Source organism: Moschus berezovskii, chromosome 4 (genome assembly GCF_049115385.1).
Source record: "Moschus berezovskii isolate FMDL1 chromosome 4, NW_MosBer_1.0, whole genome shotgun sequence".
In the NCBI taxonomy this organism is placed as follows: Eukaryota; Metazoa; Chordata; class Mammalia; order Artiodactyla; family Moschidae; genus Moschus; species Moschus berezovskii.
Window position 1 is genome coordinate 21,688,953 of NC_142463.1, and position 23,132 is coordinate 21,712,084.

At 47.2% G+C, this 23,132-nt stretch overlaps 1 protein-coding gene across 2 annotated transcripts; it reads right to left on the bottom strand.

The window, feature by feature from the left end:
- Positions 1-3,044: 3,044 nt before the first annotated feature.
- On the bottom strand, positions 3,045-18,751 carry LOC129540797 (taurochenodeoxycholic 6 alpha-hydroxylase-like). Of its 2 annotated transcripts, XM_055402211.2 has the most exons (12): positions 18,557-18,751; positions 15,819-15,960; positions 15,147-15,191; positions 14,581-14,708; positions 13,501-13,625; positions 12,982-13,136; positions 12,432-12,538; positions 12,159-12,349; positions 11,930-12,063; positions 9,186-9,250; positions 8,965-9,041; positions 3,045-4,032 (listed from the first exon to the last, which is right to left on the bottom strand). In XM_055402211.2, exons 1-12 carry the CDS (start codon positions 18,749-18,751, stop codon positions 3,837-3,839), a joined length of 1,560 nt encoding a protein of 519 aa, XP_055258186.2. In that variant the 3' UTR covers positions 3,045-3,836. The 2 variants fall into 2 exon arrangements, with proteins under 2 accessions (XP_055258186.2, XP_088690962.1); XM_088834836.1 differs by lacking the exons at positions 12,159-12,349; positions 12,982-13,136 and having other exon boundaries at positions 11,930-12,094; positions 12,411-12,538.
- Between the last annotated feature and the right edge of the window lie 4,381 nt (positions 18,752-23,132).

The window sequence follows — 23,132 nt, forward strand, 5'->3', positions numbered from 1 at the left end:
TCTCCTGGCAATCTAGATTCCAGTTTGTGAGTCATCCAGCCCAACATTTCGCATGATATACGCTGCATATAAACTCAATAAACAGGGTGGCAATATACAGCCTTGATGAAATCCTTTCTCTATTTGGAAGCAGTCTGCTGTTTCATGTCCAGTTCTAACTGCTGCTTCTTGATTTGCATCATTCAGGTTTCTCAGGAGGCAGGTAAGTTGGACTGGTGCTCCCAACCCTTGAAGAATTTTCCAAAGTTTGTTGTGATCCACATAGTCAAAGGCTTTAGCATAGTCAATGAAGCAGAAGTAGATGTTTTTCTGGAATTCTCTTGCTTTCTCAATGATCCAGAGAATGTTGATAATTTGATCTCTGGTTCCTCTATGTTTTTTAAACCCAGCTTGCACATCTGGAAATTCTCGATTCACATACTGCTGAATCCTAGCTTGAAGGATTTTGAGCATAATCTTGCTAGCATGTAAAGTGAGCACAAGCATATACATATACAAACTACAGTTTGAACATTCTTTAGCATTGCCCTTTTTGGGAATTGGAATGAAAACTGACCTTTGCCAGTCCTGTGACCACTGCTGAGTTGTCCCAATTTGCTGACATATTGAGTGTGGTCCTTTAAGGCCATCATCTTTGAAGATTTTAAATAAAGATATACAAAACATCATCATTGGATGTTACTAACCAAATTTTTATAAAAGGCAAGATTCTGATGACCATATACTCGATATCTTAGAACTTTTCAGTTAAATTAAAGAGTTTAGTAAGAATGGATGGTTGGTCCTAGCTGTACTGGTGAAAGCACCGAAGGAAATGAATGAGGTTGGGGATTCAAATTCCCAGGTGAAACTACACGTAATTGACCAGAAAACTTCAATGTCTGACCTGAAAAAAACCCTTTGTTTCCAGTAGCCACAGGGCCTCAGCCAGGGCTGAGATTTGTGAAAACTAAATCCAGAGTCTCATCCTGTCACTGTCTGAATTACATGCAAACTGATCTCCCAACCTTCTGCCAAAGTGTGAGCGTTTATTGGGAAGTAATGGGAACCTGAAATTGGAATGGGGACATATGGGAAGATCCCAGTGAAGCTGGAAACATTAAATCCCTAAATATAGTTACTTCTTCTTTACCAACTGATGAGTACATGTGTTGTCGTTAAGCACTCCAGAACCAGAAAAATAACATTAGGAGGGGTAGGTATGCAGCACCAGCTAGGTGGCAATGACTTGCATGTCTGAGGTAAGGTTCTCCAGGAGAGTGTAAATGCTCTAAATTAAAGGCCAATGTATGCTGCTATTTGTTTTTTTACTTTATTAACTTTTAGTTGATTTGCAACACTGTGTTAGTTCAGGTGTACAACAAAGTGATTCAGATATATGCATTATATGCATACAGATTCTTTTTTAGATTCTTCTCCATTATAGTTTATCAAAATATGTTGAAAAGATTCCCTGTGATATACAGTGAATTCTTGATATTTATCTACTTTATATACAGTAGTGTGTATCGACTGATCCCATCCTCCTAATTTATAATTTTCGCCCTCTTTCCTTGGTAAGCAAATGCATGTTTCTGTGCCTGTGAGTCCATTTCTGTTTTGTAAACAAGTTCATTCATATTATTTTATATTTTTTCACCCTACCTCCATTCTTTTTATTTATTTATTTATTTTAATTGGAGGCTAATTACTTTACAAACTTGTGGTGGTTTTTGCCACATGTTGACCTGCCACGGGTGTTCATGAGTCCCCCCATCCTTAAACCCCCCCCCCCCATCCCATCTCTCTGGGTTGTCCCAGAGCACCAGCTGAGTGTCCTGCTTGATGTACTGAACTTACACTGGTCATCTGTTTGACATATGGCAATATACATGGTTCAGTGCTCTTCTCTCATATCACCCCACTCTCTCCTTCTCCCACGTACTCCAAACGTCTGTTCTTTACATCTGTGTCTCTTTTGCTGTCTTCCATATAGGGTCATCATTACCGTCTTTCTAAATTGTAAATATATGCATTAATGTACTGTATTGGTCTTTCTCTTTCTGACGTACTTCACTGTGTATAATGTGCTCCAGTTTCATCCGCCTCGTTGGAATGGACTCAAATGCGTTCTTTCCTATACTGAGTAATATTTCATTGTGTGTGTACCACAACTTCTTATCCATTCGTCTGCTGATGCACATCTAGGTTTCTCCATGTCCTGGCCATGGTGAACAGTGCTGTGATGAACACTGGGCTAAACACGTCTCTTTCAATTCTGGTTTCCTTGGTGTGTATGCCCAGCGGTGGGATTGCTGGGTCATATGGCAGTTCTATTTCCAGTTTTTTAAGGAATCTCCACACTGTTCTCCATAGTGGCTATACTAGTTTGCATTCCCAAGTAGGGCATTGTCATTTCTGCCTTACCCTCTAGAGAAGCTCAGTATTTACAAGTGTTCTGAGGGGCCTGGCTTTTCCCTGTGTGGCAGCCAAAACTTGTGCCCAGATGGTTCCTCCCAGGCCCTCCTGCACACACACTCCCCCACCACTTGTGGCAACTGAGGAGCCTGAAGGCCCTGCCTGTGAGGAAGGGCTCCAGGGGGCTGGTGACACAAGTAGGATGGGCTCTTCTCAAATCTCTTCTGGGGTGAAGGAGACCCTTGTGCCTGACCAAGTCTGTAAGAATTCCCTGCTCAGCACAGGGTGGGCGCTGTCTGGGCCCCTCTACAGATGTGGTGAGAAAGCTACCACGGAAGAAGAGGCAAGCTCCTTCCCTGACAGGTGTTGGTGTGAGCGTCTTCCCTCTGAGCCTTAGGCGACAATGCCTTTCTCCTGACTCAGCTGTCATGGGAGCCTCAGGCACCAGGCAGGGTGTGGGGCTTGAGTGACTCCAGAGTGTGAAGCTGCAGGGGGGCTGGACACGCTCTCCCTGCTAGGGTCTCGGCCCCACAGAGCAGGTGTTATCTCCCCTCCTCCTCCCCGCGTTATTCCCTTCCCTTTTCTCTCTTCTGTTTCATCCTGCTGCTTTCAGAGAAGACACACGCATTCCATATGATATTGTGCACTTTATCCAGGGATGGGGAGAGAGGAAACCATGTGAGTGAAACGGGGGTAGACCCATCTCACACAGGAGAGAGCAGTGGCCCAGGGCAAAGGGAGTCACACAGGATTCAACAGGTCCAGTGATGGCTCCCCAGGTGTTCTGGCCCTGATCCGGAACCACAGAATGAGCCTGTTTGATCTGAGTTGCTCAGGTGAGCACAAAGTCTTGATGAAAGAGAAGGTTATGTGAAGACAGAAGCAGAGGGACATTTGAAGACGCTGCTGGATTTGAATGTGGAGGAGGGCCCAGGACTCAAGGAATGCAAGGATTGAAGCTCTAGATGCAAAAATGGCAAAAAGCAGGATCCTGTCCCAGGTCCCTGGATGAGGGGCCTGTCAACATCTTGGTTGTGTACTGGGAAACCCATTGCTGACTTCTCACTCCAGAGCCATCAGAGGATAACTTTGTGCTGTTCTAAGTCCCTAAGGCAGAGACAATTCATTTTACCATCAAAACAGAAGTGAATTCGAGGTAAGACAGGCAGGAAGAGGGGAGAAATACAGGAAAACCGACAGACTGGAGGATGTCGGGTGATCAGGATGCGGGTGGACAGAGAGAGATGCAGGGGGTCAGAGACGGGTGGAGACACAAGCGGATCGGGAGCCTGGGGAAAGGTGAGAGGAGAAGGGCAGAAAGTCTGCTGGACAGGAGGCAGGAGATGAAGCACGTGAGCAGGGGGCAGACAGAGCAGGAAGTGGGCAAAGGGACAAGGACAGGAGAGAGTGACAGCAAGACAGGTGGCAGGCAGGGGCCCTCAGAGCTTGTTCTTGTCTCCACCTGGATCAGAGAGCTTCCTGAGCTGCAAGTGGATCCCATTTTTGGATCTCAGCACAACGACTGGCATGGGCACAGGGACTCTGGAGGGATCCGGTGACAGCTCAAAGCGAAGCAAAGTCAGGGCCACGGCCACCTTCAACTTATTCATGGCAAACTGCCTCCCGATGCAGTTCCTAGGTTGGGAGATAAAAAGGAAGTAAGCAGAGGCTTCTAACCCCTGCTGAGCACAGGGAATCAGGGCTCTTCTCCACGTGGCCCAGCCCTGGTCCTTTCCTTACTCATCAGACTGAACTTGCCAGCAAAGCTCTCCCCCTCTCAGATTACAAAGCCCACCTCTCTAAGGACGAGCTCCTAACTCCTACTCCTGCTCTCAGCAGGAAAACCTGGGGAGCATCAGTGCTCTAAGCCGCAGATTCAAGTCAAATGTATCAAGAACTGTGAACTAGTACTTTATTCACTCGTCCACTGGCAATTCCTGGTTTCAGGTCAGCCCAGGGCACTGTAGGGGCAGGATGGACACCCTCTCAGACCACCTACGGTGGACAAACAGGCTGCACAGTTCCCAGGGACGACAAGACAGGGTTGTGCAAGGAATCAGAATGGCAACAGGGAGGCTTCCTGGAGAGGAAAGCGCTAACCACCCTGAACCTACTGGACCAATTCCCTCCCAGTTAATGGCCTGGCTTTCTGTACCCCTCAGCCCCTCAGTTAATCTACCTTTGGAACCTTCCCATTCTAATCCAGAAATGCCCCTCCTAATCATCCCTTGGGCTCCTCATCAGGCCTTTTCAGCCTCCATTTCTCCCCTCCCTCTAAAGCCACAGGAGCTCCAGCCTGCTCTGTTCCGCATCACAGGGGGGACACGTCCCGGTGCCTCAGCTGCATCACAGCCCTCTCTGGATACTTCCTCACTCACCTGGGGTCTTTCCCTCTCTTATTTACTCAGCGACTCCTGAGGTCCCCTCCCCTCGCCTTGCCGCTGCCATCCTCATGCTCAAGGCTCAATCCAGTGACCACCACCCTCACCTTCTCTGCTGACTGCACCTCTTTCCACTCTGGACCCTCAAGGCACCATGGGTGTTAACTCAAGGACACATCCCATCCAGTGCCCAGCACAGTGCCGGATCATGCATCCTCCCACAGTCTGCTCAAGGAATGAATGAGTGAAAGATGGATGTGTGAATGATGTCTGTCTTGAGTAAATGTGTTGGTATGTGGAATGTGAGCCCTGGGGGAGGACCGCGTTATCATCAGTCTGTTCCCATCTCCTAGCACAGGTCTTGGAGAAGGAAATGGCAACCCACTCCAGTGTTCTTGCCTGGAGAATCCCGGGGACAGAGGAGCCTGGTGGGCTGCCATCTGTGGGGTCAAACAGAGTCGGACACGATTGAAGTGACTTAGCAGCAGCAGCAGCAGCAGCACAGGTCTTGGTACATGGAGACATGCTTAATACATACTTTCACATTTAAACAATATTAATCGAATTGAAAACAACTCAAGTGGAATGAGAATATAAGAAATATTCAGTTTGACCTAGGAATCAAAACGCCTAGTGCCTCCTGCCCTCTAGTGGCAGCTGCATGACGTGCAACCATATCTACAAGGAAGGACTGGACCCTGGTGTAAACTAAACCTAGAATCAATTCAGGAAGACATTTTGATTAAACACTGCTCCCTAAAGGGTGATTCACCAACTGAGGGATTCCTAGACCTGCAGAGGGAGAAAAAACTTCTTTCTACTAAGTTACAAAGTCACTCTTTCAGGGGAGATTCTGTAGCCTTTAAGATCTTCACAGCAATCATTTAGGAGTGTATCATCCCGGCTAACAGCTATTTCAATGTGCTTTATGTTTTACATGCAACGGATTTTTCAAATGCACGTCTCAAACACAAAATAGTCTCCCCCTGTAGGGAAAGAGTAAATTAGCCAAGATGGCGTTGTCAGTGCTCTCGCCCTGCGGTCCTCACTGTTGCCTCAGGGTTCGTAACTAACCATTATGGAACAGCTGGACCACGTATAGCACTGCGTACGTGCGTCACATGGTACTCCCTTGGACTCTGGCTGCTGCTGCTAAGTCACTTCAGTCTTGCCCGACTCTGTGCGACCCCATAGGTGGCAGCCCACCAGGCTCCGCCCTCCCTGGGATTCTCCAGGCAAGAACACTGGAGTGGGTTGCTATTTCCTTCTCCAATGCATGAAAATGAAAAGTGAAAGTGAAGTCGCTCAGTCGTGTCCGACTCTTAGCGACCCCATGGACTGCAGCCTACCAAGCTCCTCCATTCATGGGATTTTCCAGGCAAGAGTACTGGAGTGGGTTGCCATTGTCTTCTCCGGGACTCTGGCTACTTTCGTCATATAAGCTCCACCTGGAAACGCTCAGCTGTGGCCACAGGACTGGAAAAGGTCAGTTTTCATTCCAATCCCAAAGAAAGGCAATGACAAAGAATGCTCAAACACTCGCACAATTGCACTCATCTCCCACACTATTAAAGTCATGCTCAAAATTCTCCAAGCCAGGCTTCAGCAAATACGTGAACTGTGACCTTCCAGATGTTCAAGCCGATTTTAGAAAAGGCAGAGGAATCAGAGATCAAATTGCCAACATCTGCTGGATCATCGAAAAAGCGAGAGAGTTCCAGAAAAACATCTATTTCTGCTTTATTGACCATGAAAGCCTTTGACTGTGTGGCTCACAATAAACTGTGGAAAATTCTGAAAGAGATGGGAATAACATACTACCTGACCTGCCTCTTGAGAAACCTATATACAGTTCAGGGAGCAACAGTTAGAACTGGACATGGAACACAGACTGGTTCCAAATAGGAAAAGGAATACGTCAAGAATGTATATTGTCACCCTGCTTATTTACCTTATGTGCAGAGTACATCATGAGAAACGCTGGGCTGGAAAAGCACAAGATGGAATCAAAATTGGCGGGAGAAATATCAATAACCTCAGATATGCAGCGGAGAAGGCAATGGCAAGCCACTCCAGTACTCTTGCCTAGAAAATCCCATGGATGGAGGAGCCTGGTAGGCTGCAGTCCGTGGGGTCGCTAAGGGTCGGACACGACTGAGCGACTTCACTTTCACTTTTCACTTTCCACTTTCACACATTGGAGAAGGAAATGGCAACCCACTCCAGTGTTCTTGCCTGGAGAATCCCAGGGAAGGGGGAGCCTGGTGGGCTTCTGTCTATGGGGTCACACAGAGTCGGACACGACTGAAGTGACTTAGCAGCAGCAGCAGCAGTAGCAGATATGCAGATGACACCACCCTTATGGCAGAAAGTGAAGAGGAACTAAAAAGCCTCTTGATGAAAGTGAAAGAGGAGAGTGAAAAGTTGGCTTAAAGATCAACATTCAGAAAACTAAGATCACAGCATCTGGTCCCATCATTTCACGGGAAATAGATGGAAAAACAGTGGAAACAGTGTCAGACTTTATTTTTTGAGGCTCCAAAATCACTGTGAATGCTGATTGCAGCCATGAAATTAAAAGACGCTTACTCCTTGGAAGGAAAATTATGACCAACGTAGATAGCAAATTAAAAAGCAGAGATATTACTTTGCCAACCAAGGTCTGTCTAGTCAAGGCTATGGTTTTTTCAGTGGTCATCTATGGAGGTGAAAGTTGGACTGTGAAGAAAGCTGAGCACCAAAGAATTGATGCTTTTGAACTGTGGTGTTGGAGAAGACTCTTGAGAGTCTTTTGGATTGCAAGGAGATCCAACCTGTCCATCCTAAAGGAGACCAGTCCTGGGTGTTCATTGGAAGGACTGATGCTAAAGCTGAAACTCCAGTCTTTGGCCACCTCATGTGAAGAGTTGATTCATTGGAAAAGACCCTGATGCTGGGAGGGATTGGGGGGAGGAGGAGACGGGGAAGACAGAGATGAGATTGCTGGATGGCATCACCAACTCGATGCACATAGATTTGGGGGGACTCTGGGAGTTGGTGATGGACAGGGAAGCCTGGCGTGCTGAGATTCATGGGGTCACAAAGAGTCGGACATGACTGAGCAACTTAACTGAACTGAACAGAACAGGAAAAGCTCTGTGGAAGGTGTGTGGAACGCCTTTATGAGTTTCACCATGAACGCCCTGGTTACTGCTGCATTGAGGTTACATTGGAGCAACCTCATGGTTATGTCATATGAGGTTATGTTCTAACTTTGCTATGGTTTTATGACTGCTGCTACAGCAGCTGCGTCAGGCAGGACAGAGGCTGTGTTATGGCAGCCATAACAGAGCCAGGAGAGAATAAACGTGTCTCCATTTCCTATGGCTCCTCCAGTCCTCTTCCAGCCTCTCAGGTGATGCTTTGTCTATCCTGGGTTCAGCAAACAGTGTGGGCATCGTGAACAGTAAGAAATTGGCATTATGAGCAGGATTAGCAATAGAGTCCCCAGAGCAAACTTGACTGTCCTCTACTTTAAGATTTTTCTTACTAACATTACCCTGCACAATCTGGGACTATGGTATATAAACTCTGATTTTTATAAAGAATTTTGGCAACAGAAAACTATGTCATGGTTATATTAATACACAGTCAAAACTATATCAGATATTCTGCAGGAATAGAGAACACAATCATGACTGTGAAACTTTCTTCAACTACAACTGTAACTAATCACATACATGACTTGAAGCCTCAGGACATGGAAGGCAGTTATAATTCCAAATCCAGGTAGGGTGACGAAAATACTGAGGGGAGGACTGGTGAATTAAGCAGAAAGGCAGTGGGTTGACTAGGAAGGTGGGAACAGAGAAAATAATCTTTTAAGGAGACTGAAATTGTGCTAACCAAACATGTTAGTTTAAATTTCATGAAGAATTCTAATGCTAAAAAGTCATACTCCTAAAGTGAGGAAAACCCTGGATACTTTGGATTGGCCACTGACATGGAAATGTCAATCCTTGTGGACAGTAGGAGGTCAGTGTCATGTGGTGAGTCCTGAATACCTTCGTGTACCTGGATACCCACACCTCCTTCTCAGCCTATCAACACACAAGGACAGAACATCATGCTGTTCATATGAAGGTAGACACCACACACATCAGGTAGCAACCAGTGACACTTGCTTCCCCCAGGACAGAAGCCTCACCTGGATCCTCCTGAGAAGGCCAGGAAGGCATGGCTGTGTCGAGTAGAATCTGGCGCAAACCGGGTTGGGTCAAACACCTGCAGAGAGAGCACCAGGGCTAGGACATTTGGGGTCAAACCCCTCACATGAACCCACCGGGGGATAAGAATCCCAAAGAGGGAGCAGGGGAAGGGTTTGATGTCAAAAGAATATCCCATCTCCTCCTCCTTCGTCTATCATACCTCTGGGTTTGGCCACACCTTCGGGTTGTGATGAAGCCCATAAATGGAGAGGGCAACTAAGATTCCTGTGAGGCAGAGAGGAGAGAGAGAAGCCTGATGGTCTCATGGTACAGGGATGTGCGTCTCCACAAAAGTCCTGGAAGCCACCATGGGAGCACCCTCCGTCACTCTGAATGACATGATGCTCTTGCAAGACAGGTGGGCGGGGCATGACAAAGCACATGATCACAGATTATGGGTAGGTGACCACAGCCCCATATTGAGAATTAAAAGAACTGCAAGGTTACACTTAGGAGCAGCTCAGGTGACAACTCACATTTATCAAGTGCCATGGCAGGGCTCTCAGACCTCATCATCACCTGCTCTTTGCCATCCACCAGAGGGCACCTCAGAGACTAGACCCTCTGACCCATGACAGTGGAGTCACTTGAGCTCACTCCTTTACTTAAACCCCATATGGAAGAACCATGCCTCCCCCTGCTTCTGCTTTTCTCTTAAGCCTTCATGATTCAAGAATTATAATTTTAAGCTCCATCATAAGACTGCACAGGAGGGTCAACGTTTATTTGTTGAGCTTTGTTGCATTCAAGTTTTGGTCAAACATTTTTTCTTTCAGTAGAGGTTAATTTCTTTACAATGGTGTGTTGGTTTCTGCCATGCTGCTGCTGCTGCTAAGTCACTTCAGTCGTGTCCGACTCTGTGTGACCCCATAGACGGAAGCCCACCAGGCTCCCCCGTCCCTGGGATTCTCCAGGCAAGAACACTGGAGTGGGTTGCCATTTCCTTCTCCAATGTGTGAAAGTGGAAAGTGAAAAGTGAAAGTGAAGTCGCTCAGTCGTGTCCGACCCTTAGCGACCCCACGGACTGCAGCCTACCAGGCTCTTCCATCCATGGGATTTTCTAGGCAATAGTACTGGAGTGGCTTGCCATTGCCTTCTCCGGGTTTCTGCCATACTCCTGTGCAAATAAGGCACAGTTATGTATCTGTATGTATATGGAGAAGGAAATGGCAACTCACTCCAGTATTCTTGCCTGAGAAATGTCATGGACAGTGGAGCCTGGTGGGCCACAGTCTGTGGGGTGGCAACAGAGCCAGACATGATTGGCAACGAAACAACAGCTGGACCCCCTCCATGTGCACCTGTCTCCCCGTTCCCATCCCACCCCTGTAGGTCATCTGGAGCAGCAGGCTGGGCTTCCTCTTATGTAGCAGCTTCCACTAGACACACGTTAGTGTTTCACACGCGACAGTCCATCTGCGTCGCTGTTCAGTGCAGTTCATTCCTCAGTCGCGTCTGACTCTCGGCCACCCCGTGAACCGCAGCACACCGGGCCTCCCTATCTATCATCGACTGCTTGAGTCCAACCAAATCCGCGTCCACTGAGTCGCTGATGCCATCCAACCATCTCATCCTCTGCCATCCCCTTCTGCTCCTGCCCTCAACCTTTCCCAGAATCAGGGTCTTCTCAAATGTGTCAGCTCTTCGCACCAGGTGGCCAAAGTATTGGAGTTTCAGCAACAACATCAGTCCTTCCAATGAACACCCAGGACTGATCTCCTTTAGGATGGACTGGTTGGATCTCCTTGCAGTCCAAGGGACTCTCCAGAGTCTTCTCCATCACCACAGTTCAAAAGCATCAATTGTTCAGCGATCAGCTTTCTTTATAGTCCAACTCTCACATTCATACATGACTATTAGAAAAACCATAGCCTTGACTAGATGGACCTTTGTTGACAAAGTAATGTCTCTGCTTTTTAATATGCTGTCTAGGTAGGTCATAACTTTCCTTCCAGGGAGTATCGTCTTTTAATTTCATGGCTGCAATCACCATCTTTAGTGATATTGGAGCCCCCCAATATAATTCAGCCACTGTTTCCACTGTTTCCCCATCTATTTGCCATGAAGTGATGGGACCGGATGCCATGATCTCAGTTTTCTGATCCAGCGAATGTTGGCAATTTGATCTCTGGTTCCTCTGCGTTTTCTAAATCTAGCTTGAACATCTGAAAGTTCACGGGTCACGGATTTCTGAAGCCTGCCTTGGAGAATTTTGAGCATGACTTTACTAGTGTGTGATATGAGTGCAATTGAGAGGTAGTTTGAGATTTTTTTGGCATTGCCTTTCTTTGGGAATGTGGATGTTACTTTCTCAATTCATCCTACTCTCTCCTTACGTTCCTGCGTTCACAAGTCTGTTCTCTATGTCTGCATCTCCAATCCATCTCTGAAAATAGGTTCATCAAAACTGTTTTCCTAGATCCTATATACTATGTGTGTTAATATATGGTATTTGTTTTCTCTTTCCAAGTGCTTCACTCTGTATAACAGATTCTTCCACCTCACTGCAACTGACTCAGATTTCTTCCATTTTATACTGAGTAATATTCCAGTCTGTATACAGACCACGTCTTCATTATCCATTCATCTGTCAGTGGACACCTAGGTTGCTTCCACATCCTGACTATTGTAAACAATGATGCAATGAACACTGCAGCACGTGTGCTTTATGGATTCTGGTTTTCCCAGGGTATATTCCCAGTAGTAGGATTGTTGAATATATGGTAGTATTAATCCTAGGTTTTATGGAAAAGCACTTTTTAAAAACTCATTCAGACTACAGAATAAATGTTATCTTCAGGCAGGCAAGAGCCAGAGCATCCTGGAACTGGAAAACAGGTGGATTTCTGGTCTAGCACGTGGTCCTACAGAGTGCTTAGCTGAGTGGTGAGGTGAAGTTCATACCTGCAGGTAAGGAGCGCCCATCAGGGAAGGTGATGGGCTTGCTAAGCTCTCTGCTGATGACTGGCACTGGTGGATAGAGTCTCAGTGCCTCCTTGATGCACATGGTGGTGTAGGGCATCTGGTCCAGATGCTCCCTGAAAAGAAGCAAACTTGAGAGCAGGCAGGACTGGACAACCAAGGATTCTCTCTAGCTCAGATGGGACAGGGTTCTTATCTCCAGGACACTCACCAGGTTATGGCAGCATGATCCCCCAGGAGGCTCTGGATCTCTTCCCGACACCTCTGCTGATGCTCGGGGTGGGAGGCTAGAGCATAGAGGATCCAGGAGATGCCACTGGCTGTGGTGTCTTGACCCGCAACCATGAACGTATTCACTTCAGCACGGAGATCCTCGTCAGAAAAGCTGCTCCCATTCTCCATCTGTTGAGGCAGGGCCAGAGTGCAGGTATCCCTTCTGGTTTGCTTCTGCCCAAAGTCTCAGGCCTCTCCTGCCCACACTCACTCTGGCAAAGAAGAGGATGTCCAGGAAGTCCAAGTGCCTCCTGCTCCTCAACTTCTCCAGCTCTCCCTCCTTCTGCAGGCGAGCCTTCCTCTCCTTGATCACTGCATCTGTCCCAGAACAGTGGTTCCCACCCAAACAGAGCACTCTGGGGGCTCAGATTCTGCACTCACCATAACCCCATCTGCCCCTCAGGCCCAGTCTGGGTGCCAGGTAGATGAGGTGAGGGTGGGACTAGGTGAGCATGTCAGGACTGAGAGCTCCAGCATCATCTACTCTAGATGGGAATCCCCGAGTGACACAGCCCATGGGGGCTCTGCCTGAATGCTGCTGGGAGGGGGTCTCACTCAGTCATCACCAATGTGGTGACCCCTATAAATTCCTGTTCAACACCTGACACCCCAACCTCTGTTCCCCGTCCCTGCAGCAGGGAGCTAGCTTATTCAGCTAGCTCCTGAATAAGAGCAGGAGTCTGGACTCTGCCTAAGGGGTCAGGGTTAGGCCACATGAACCTGAGGAAGGTGGGGGATCAGCCCATAATGGGGAGGACAACCTGTCTGTTGATGGGCAATGTGGCAGGCCTGGTGGCTCCTGCGGCCTTCAGGGGTCAGCCTGTAGATGAGGTCATTCTGGTGGAAACCATTCCTCATTCGGGAAAAAATCAGATGACCGATGTCGTTGATGGCCTCGTTGTAGGACTGTGCTTCCCTGAAGGGAGAGGACACTGAAGAGACTGGAGTTGAGGGAGCCTCTGACCTGGAGAGGGACTGAGACTCTGGGTGGAGGACTCCTCAGGTCCACTGAGGCATTGTGATTTCCTCCTCATTGCCCTGGAGCCCTCCCCCTGGAGACGTTCACAAGCGTTCTGAGTGGCCAGGCTTCTCCCTGTACAGGAGTCAGGGACCTCTGACTGAGTCAAGGGCGGTCTGGGTGGAATTTGACCATGGTGCATGTCTCTCTGGAGAACGTTACTTTTTGTGCTGATAAGCATCCACACTGCCCTTTCTGACTCTCAGGTAAGTCCTTCCCATTGGTGAAAACAGGACCCTGCCATTGAAGAGCTGTCACTGACCTGTCCGTCAGGACACCGCCCTGGTGGCTGAAGGTGCACTTCATGATGGTGTCCAGGGTCATCGAGGAGACGTGCCCAAAGATCTCCAGATGTGAGTCCTGGCTGGCGAGCTCCTCCCACTTGTCCTGTGGAGGGAGGAGGCACCGACCCTGCTCTGCTTCCCCAGAAGACCTGTGCTGCAAGGCCAGGCTTTCTCTCTGTCTCTACATCTTCAGATGAGATTTGCTCATTTCCTAAGCAGACATCTTTTAGCAGCTTAGGGCTGTAACACCCGTGTGAAACGTGATGCCTATTTTTCTGAATCTTTCTTATGTATGCAGTTATATTCTCTTCTAATATCCTGACTAATCCTGAATATTTGGAATAAGCTATGCAAATAACCACCTTTGGCAGAGGAGATAGCATAGTTTCTCAGGGGACAAAGGGAGAACTTTTGTGTCCTGAGGGCTGATCTGGACAGGTGATATCCAACACTAGGAAGCAAATATTTCAAGGCAAGGAAAAGCTAAAGTGACTCTAATGGGGCTCCAAGACAGGGCATGAGCTACTCAACTCCTTTCATTCATCTAATGTTAGCTAAGAACAGGTGGTACCTGGTCTGGATCAGAGGTGATGTTTTTGAAGACCCAGCTCTCTGAGTGTAGACCTGGACTCATTCCCTCCTATGAATGGCTGAGTGACGTGCAGAAGCCATGCAACCCCGGCCAGAGCCCACTTGTGTGACATCCTGGGAGGTCCACTCTGCCAACAAAGCTGCCACTGTCCAGGCCAGCCAGGGTCAATCTGAGCTGACCTCCTTGCACTATCCCACTGTGTTGAAACATGGAGATGGGAGAAGAGTGGACCCTGAATACACCATGGCCCTGATTTCTTCTGGTGACGAGAAAACTATGGATCCACTGGATGCTTAGATTTTCCTCTGTCTGAACTAGTTTAACGAGCGCTTTCTCGTACTAAGTCATGAGTGCATCAATCTGGGTGGCTCTATTCAATGATTGTCTGAGGGATGTAAGTGTCTGATAGTGGACTATGTCAGCTGTGCTGGATTCTAGTGTTTATGGTGTTAAGGGATGGGCTCACCAGCATCACTCGGACAGAGTCGGCCATGATTCCCACGTAGGGCTTCAGGATGTCATAGTGGAAGGCTGGGGTCAGCATCCGCCGGTGCTGGAACCACGTCTGCCCCTCCAACAGCAGCAAACCTGACCCTGAACCACAGAAGGGTGTGTATGGGTGTCGCAGAGACTCAGGCCATTTTGGGAGGAACCAAGGGTGTCAGGAGAAATCACATCAGGGGCAAGGATCGGTGAGGTCAGTCCACTTCAGCGATGTGAATTTCCAATATGTCTGTCCATAGCATTGACTATGACAGCAATGAGGTCAAGAAACTGTAGGGGGGCAGGTGACAAAAGAACTTATCGAAAAGTCAGGCTGGGAACATTAGAAAAAACTGAGAAGTAATGAGGAAGTGGTTAGGCTTGAGGAGGGCTACAGCGCCATTACAAAGGCTGATGGTATTATTAGAAAATTGAGGTTTGACTCAGAGGTGAGGGTGCCTGGCACGTGTTCTTCTCCATTTACACAAAGAGACCACTCATGGTAACCTAACTGGTGGGTGGTTTTCAGTTGTATTTAAATGTACTTACCAATCCAGGGCTTCAGGTGTTTGTAGGCAACGTGAGCCTTTGGGTCTGAAAAGTAAGGAGGGAAGATGGATGGGACCAAACATGGCAGACAGCCTCTAGAGTAACTGAGGTCTAGACCATGGGCTCCCTTCCCTTCCTGGTGCTTGTCTAATGGCAGTCAGGCTGAAGCCACCACCCACTTGCCTCCCATCCCTGACTCTCTCTGTCCTGATAGTCACCGTGGTCCCAGGAAAGTAGCCTCAGTGTTGCAGAGCAGAACACCAAAAGGACTAAGATGGTGAATTGCTCTGAAACATAAACTCTGTTCAGTGCCATAGAATGAGACAGAATCTGTGCTTTTTCTACAGTCAGTGGTGGTCTGGCCATCTCAAGACCCAGGACAGGCAACAGTGAATGGACCCAACCTAGGACAGTGTGGACAGGGAATTGGCTCCAGGTCTGGGATCATCTCAATTTGTTTGTAAAAAGACAAAAGACGTAAAAGAGAAACCAGCCCCACCAGGACTAAAGCATTTATTAATAGTAAATGCTGTCCTTATCTGGCTTTGGTTGGGATGGTGTTTAGAGGAATTCTGGCCTTGGCGTCTGGTGTGCCTGTGACTTGTGGAATTTCACACCCAGGGACATGTACTCAAATGCAAGGTTGTCTCCAGCTGAGGGTTTCCCTCTCACCTGATCTCCCCAGGACCATCTTCATGTAGTCAGGGTCATAGACGAATACAATGGCCCTTGTGCCCCACATCCAGCGAACACAGGCCCTTGGGTATTTCTCTACCCTTTTCAGTAGGTGTGGCAGCTCACCCTCCTTTTTGAACTGTCACCAAGGGAAAGACAAGTCAATGACTTCTTTGTTTTAGTTCCAGAGCAGGAGTGGAGGTGAAGGCCTGGAAGGGTACCAGGTGATCACTCTGGATCCATCAGCAGAACTAACAGTTTAGAACTATTTCTTCTGACCTGGAATCTCATCCAACCCTGCAGGCTATCCACCATTCTCCTAAGATTGGATTCTGTCCCATGTCAAGCAGAGTTATGGGCCAACACTACAAACTGCCTACAGAAGCTTACATCAAAGACAACCCCACGGCTTGTGAAACATTTGGAAATAATTTGCACACAGTGACATAACTGCTTGAGCAATTTATGATAATTTGGATCACTTGGTGGGTTTCCTTGGTGGCTCAGGTGTTAAGGAACATGCCTACAAAGTGGGAGACTGGTTGGATGCCTGGTTGGGAAGATCACCCGGAGAAAGTAAGCAGTTTTTTCATATTATTTGACTTATTTAGAGAAGAGATAGATAGTTTAAGAATTGTATTTATATATTAATTTCATTTGCCCTCCTGATCATATATATGTTTGATGCTATCCCAGCATATATGTTAATGTATATGAGTATGAAAGAATGTTTGGAATGTGTATGGCTAAGTGAAAAAAAATTAAATATTACACTGTGTGTGTAATATTGTTTTACATAATGAGTGTGTGCACAGTTGTAAGATTGATTCTGCATGTACACATATGAGAATGGTATTGAAATAAGATTTTGAATGTGGATTTTTAATCTCAGATTTATTGACTAATTGTCAGAAACTTTTGTGCCCTTCCCTTCTTGTAGTGGAATCTTTGTGCACCCCTGAGTGTGGACCACATGTCCTTTCCTCTCTGACTTTTCCCTCTCTCCTCTTGCCCTGACAGGCTGGCGATTCCACAGGACCTATTGCTCTGCCTCCAGGATGCTGCTGCCAGCGCTCCCTGCACTGCATCCACCCGCTCATCTTCCAGGTCTCTGCTCGTGTTCTTCCCTCTACCTGGTGGCCTGTCATCGTTACCACAGAGCAACTGCCTCTCCTCAACTTTGGAGACTCTGTTTGTTTAGTTACCTCTGGATTTCTTGTCAGCAGTTGATCCCAGGCAAGTTCCATTTAGTCACATTGTCTTTATTTCAGTGGCTTCTGTGTCAGTCAGATCAGCCCTCTGCACTTTGGTATCTGATCTCTGCCTGCATCCTTTTACCATCAAGAGTGACCAGCTCGGATGCAATCTGGCTACTCTGGGCCATGTCCCGTCACTGAATTTGTGTTTACTGAGCAGTAACTCTGTGCCAGACACAGATTCAAGGCACTAAATTAGGATGTGGCTCTAGAGTCTGTTTGGAGACTGCAGGCTAGTGAAATAGACTGAGTTATCAAATGGCCATAACATGAGGTCGTCATAAATGTGTGAAGAACAGGAGACAAAGCCTATGGGAAAACTTTGGGGAAGCTGGCCTAACTCAGACCTGGATGTTAGGAAAGTCTTCCTGCACTAGCTCTTTCTTTGACTCATAATTTATCAAGATGCTTCAGGGTAGAAAGATGAACCTGAAGCAAGATTTCCCAGAAGCTCATAGCTACGATCTTGCAGAAAGAAATAGTTGAGTCCAGTTATCATTAACTTGTGGGAAGGACATCCAAGGCAAAAAGAGTGTCCTCTCCACTCCTGGAAGACCCAGGATGAAAATGACTTGGGCCTGGGGCTTGTGAGACAGTCATAGGAGGGATGAGCTCATTCCAGGGAGAGGGCACATGGGAGCTGAGTCCCAGAGGCTGAAATGTACATGCTGGAGGGAGAACCTTGAGGGACCTGGGGTGCAGGAGATTAGGAAGGAGAGGGGAGAGAGGTGCTGGGCCAGCCCCCATGGGGCTTGGGCTGCTTCTAGTTCTTCTCTTTGTCTCCACTCTGCTCTAATCGTGCTGCTGAGAAAGAGAGACCTCAGCTCTCTGCAATCTGTGATTATCTCCTAAAACTTGTTTAAGCCACAGACCCTTGGTGGCCATTTTCCATGTGGCCCCATACTTTGCTCTGGGCTAACCCACCACCAAGCTTTGGTGCCAGTGCTGGGTGGGCAGGTGCTGCCCCTCCCAAGCTGCAAGCTGCTCCTTTCCCTCCTGCCTGTCCCTCCACACAATGGACTGACAGCGCTCTGTGCAGGCTCTGTTGTGGGGGCTGAGGGTGAGCAGGATTACAGGCTCAGTTCCAAGAGCTCAGAGTTCAGAGACAGGACACCAGACAGGCAGTTCGCCTCACCTGGCTCCATCACGGGAATTCGCTCCTGTGTGTGGCCTCTGGTGTGGGTTTCTGGCACTGACCTTATGGGACTAGAAAACCCCTTAGTCTGAATGAACCAAACCGGTTTATCTCCAAACCTAACAACACAATCCAGCAGGTAAGCCTCTTATCCTGTGACTTGACACCTTCTTAGATTCCTGTCTGTTGTCTCCACACACAGTGAACCACAGGGCTGATACATCAGACTGGACATCTGTGCTCTCAGGCAAGCACAGAGCCAGGTATGAACTTACTGAGTGTGACCATGCTCTAGATCTCTGGCCCTCCCGACCCTCCCACTCCCCCATCCAGCTCCATCCTACCTCTTTCTTGTGTCCGTAGAACCAGTGGGAAGGAGGAGATGGGAACTGATGAAGGGCTTTGAGCAGCCACTGTCTGTGCAGGTAGAGCTGTGCCGCCTTGAGCAGAAGCAGAACCAGGCCGAGCAGGGAGACCACCTGCAGGAGCCCAGAGACGCCGCCCAGGGCTCTGGAGGGGCTCAGTGCAGAGACACTCATGGTGCAGAGGCTTCTGGATCGCTGACTGCCCCTGACTGTGGCTGACCTCCCCTGAGCACCCATCCTGATCTGGGAGGATCTCCCCGCCCACCTCCTGGAGGGTGAAGGTCAAGGCAGAGTTCACACCTGACCTCCAGATTTGCTGCTGTTTTTTGATTCTGTTTTCTTAAACCAATCTCTCTTTTTTTTTTTTTACAATATGTAAGTATTATAAAGAGAAGATAATATTTGTAACTTGATCTGGAAGTTTGAGATGTTCTTGGATACTGAAAACGATCACTTGCTTACATTTTTGAAACCTTTAGACAGTTTGAAATAAAACAGAAAAGTAAATATTTTAAAAGACTTCCTGATGACTGAGTCCCTTCAGTGTTCACCTGAAACTATCACACATTGATAATTGAGTGTACTCCAATAAAAATTGGGCTGGTGGCTCAGAGGGTAAATAATCTGCCTGGTGTGCAGTAGACCCAGGTTGATCCTTGGTTAGGAAGATTCCCTGGAGAAAGCAATGGCTACCCATCCAGAATTCTTGCCTTGAGAATTCCACAGAGAGTGGAGCCTGGCACTTTGCAGTCCATAGAGTTGCAAAGAGTTGTACCCTACTAAGCGACTGTCATTTCAGTAAAAATTACTAAATGTTAAAGAAGAAACAAACAAGCTGATTTTTAAAAAAGCTTCCTTAAATAACTATCCCTGGGGTGTCTTATATAACAGTGTGATATTGTTCAGAATCAAGTTTAATGTTCTAGTAAAAATAGCCTTGAAATACCCTGCTTGACAACATGAATCATTTTCATTTGTCCAAGGCAACTGAAACTTCCACAGGTTCTCATAAGACAAGCTGCTCCTATTCTCCATCTAAGGAGGCAGGGCCAGAGTGCAGGTATCCCTTCCGGTTTGCTTCTGCCCAAAGGCTCAGGCCTCTCCTGCCCACACTCACTCTGGCAGAGGAAGATGCCCAGGAAGTCCAAGTGCCTCCTGGTCTTCTCCTTCTCTAGCTGTCCCTCCTTCTGTAGGTGAGCCTTCCTCTCCTTGATCACTGCGTCTGTCCCAGAACAGTGGTTCCCAGCCAGAGATGAGGACTCTGGGGGCCCAGATGCAGCCCCACCATAGCCACAAATTCTTATCTCCATATGGCAGTAGCACATGTGTGTTGAGGTGTGTGTCACATAAGATGGGTAATAATGTGTCCATGTGTCTGCAAGAGGGAATAGGCTTGGCTGTCGAAGGGAGTTTCAGCACTTGACAGTGTGTTTGTGCACTCTAGTGTGTAATGTGCCTGTCTCTGGGGTTGAGCGCATTATTCTGGGGGGCTGTTTCTGATGGATGTTTGATGGATATATCTGCTTAAGAGGGAACTGTGGATTGAGCTTGGTGTGAGTATGTGCAGGTGAAACAGAGGTGGACTCACCACCATCAGTTGGACAGAGTAGGCCATGAGCCCCATAGAGGACTTCAGGATGTCACGGTGGAAGGCTGGGGTCAGCATCCACTGGTACTGGAACCACATCTGCCCCTCCAATAGGAGAGAACCATTCCCTGGCCCACAGATGGGTCTGTTCAGGGAAACTGGATCACAGAGGTGACTGGGGACTACATATTAGGAACCAAGATTTTCAGAAGGAGGTGTGTCACAGGAAAATTCAGCAAGGCCAGTATATTTCTGGAAAGTGAATTTCCAAAATGGCTGTTCCATTAAGATGTGACAGTTTCAGATAAAGGTTAAAAAAACGTAGGAAAAACAAGGACCTACAGTCTGAAATGAGGAATTACACTCAATATTTTGTAGTCCATCAGGGAAAAGAATCTGAATCCCTGTTCTGTACACGTAACAGTGCAGAACAGGGTAAATCAATTACGTGACAATAAAAGTTTTCAACAATATATTACAACAGCTCATATGTATTTGAAATATAATCACACTCTGAAAACATTTAATAATCTCTTTGTTAGTTGTTATTAAATTTGATTGTTCAGAAAAAAGTAAGAAAACCAATCATCTCACAAGTTTTATCCATAGTGATAGGCATGAAACAATCTCCTCCTTTCTTGTATATGAAGAATAATATTGGGCAGCTTACAGGGCTATTTTTTTAATTCAACAATTATTTATTTATTTTATTATGTTTGGTTGTGCTGAGTCTTCATTTCTACATGCACACTTTCACTGTAGTGGTGACTGGGGGAACTCATCTGGCACTATAAGAAGAGTTCGTGTTACTAAGAATGCTTGTTGTCTCTTATTCTTTAGATCCAAGAAAATACTTCAGAGGGTTGTTGCTACTATCATGAGTATTTTTAATAATAATAATACTATGAACTGCCTTCCCTTCCTGATGACTCTCAGCTATCAATCTGTCTCAGTCACCACAAACTTGCCTCCCATCCCTGACTCTCTCAGGCTTCAAGGATGGCTGGTCGGGAGTCACGTACTGATGCTGAAGGGCCAGTCTCTGTCGGAATTTCACAGACCCGGGGGCATGAACCCAAGAGGGAAGCTTTTCTCCTGCTGGCATGTGGGTTTCACTCCGCCTGTCCTTCGCAGGACCACCTTCATGTCGTCAGGGTCAGAGGTCACAGGGCTAACCTTGCTCACCCACAGTAGTGAACATGAATATGTGGGAATTTCTCTGTCCTTTTCAGCAGCTGTTGCTGTTTCTGTTCCTTTGGATCTATAACAAGAGCAAAAAATAAAAAACAGCAGCAACTCTGTTTTAAGGTCAAGTGCTAGAGGTAAGGATGAATGTTTGCACAGTCATGGCGAGATGGTTCTGAGGGTATCCACAGAGATCAAAGCCTAGAACTGCTGAGTCAGACTGAGATCCAGACTTCTAATATCTCTCAAAACTTGGCCTAAGATCTGATTTCATTTCCTTCATTGTTTCTCACTCAGAACTGCCATTGGAACTTTACACACAGTGAGTTCTTGATAAATGTTCAGGGATTAACTCCATGGAGTACAAAACATTTTCATAGGCTTATGTAAAATTCAAGGCAAACCTGTATGAGTGGGGGATTATTACTAGATCTTGTTTCACTGAAGAATGAGGAAACCCATGTAAAAGATATATACCCAGGTGAGCTCATTAAACCCAAAGCTGCTGACCACAAGGTGTCCCTTCCCAGGATTCCTAAGACTCCCTGGGTGCCTCTCTTATCACGTTTCCATTCAATGTTCTAATTGCTTGGCATCATGTGGGCAGGATTGCCTTTCATATCTATCATCCCTGTTTTTAGACTCAGTGTAGAGCATGTTCATAGGGATTAAGCCTCACTTTTCAAAGAAGCAATAAGTTCATGAAGAAGGAATGAGTACACATAGGAGTGATGAGTGAGTTTAATACAAAATTCTGTTCGCAAGTGTCAGATAGAATCAGAGCTAATGTAGGAAAGAAGGAAGCACAAAAATAAAGCTGGTTCTCAGGGGCATCTCACAGAGCCCAGGGGCAGGGGCAGCCAGGGTGTGGAAGGGGAGAACCAGGGACTGAAGGGCTGCCAGGACTGCATCTCCCATTCTTTCTCTCTGTACATCCATGCAGGCATCCCTCTGCAAGTGTCTATGGAGGCTCTACCTTGAACCAGACAGTTTTCCAGGGGTTGGTGATGCTGTCATGAATCAACAGACACAGTCCCTGTCCTTGTCAGCTGGGTCCGGGTGGTGGACGAGGGAATGTCTACCCTTCTGGCGTTGGAACGATTCACCGTCCTGCCACCCTTAAGCCTGAGGGGCCCGATTAAATCCTATTCTAAGACTCTGAGTCTTATATCATGGCAAAGGTGTCCACCTGTACAGTCAACTGTGGCTGGGGTGAAGGCTTTCCAAAGGCCCAGTCTTGAGGGAAGAGATGTGGGAGCAAGTGAGCTGGGCAGACATCCCATAATGTTTACACCACAGTGAATGTCAAGTACATGAAAGATTGGGTGGGTAGATGAGCTCAGTTATTCTTTTATTTGATACCTGTATCTTGAGTACACACTGGATCAATTGCCATCCTAGGAGCTAGAGATTCAGCAGTGAGCAACAGAATCATTGCCTTTATGGAGCTCCTGTTCTAGTGGGGGCTGACAATCCTGCCCTGACCTGAGACATGTCTGCTTGATTGCAGTCTGATGGCTGCTCTGTGCTCCAAAGTCATGACCATCATTTAATCTGCCCTGTTCTACTGATCCAGTGCAGGGACTGACCTTTAGGAGCCTCTTAACACTCCAGCTATATTACCTAGTTTTCTTGGATCTCCTCTGGTGGACCTAGAGGTCCAGGATGTCTTTTCTGATTGCTTGGTGCCCAAGAAAGCCAGATGCCTGCAAATCCTTCTTCCTGGGCATGTTCTTTGTTCTACCCAATTAAGTTAGCATTCTAATTCCTAACTGTGACAGT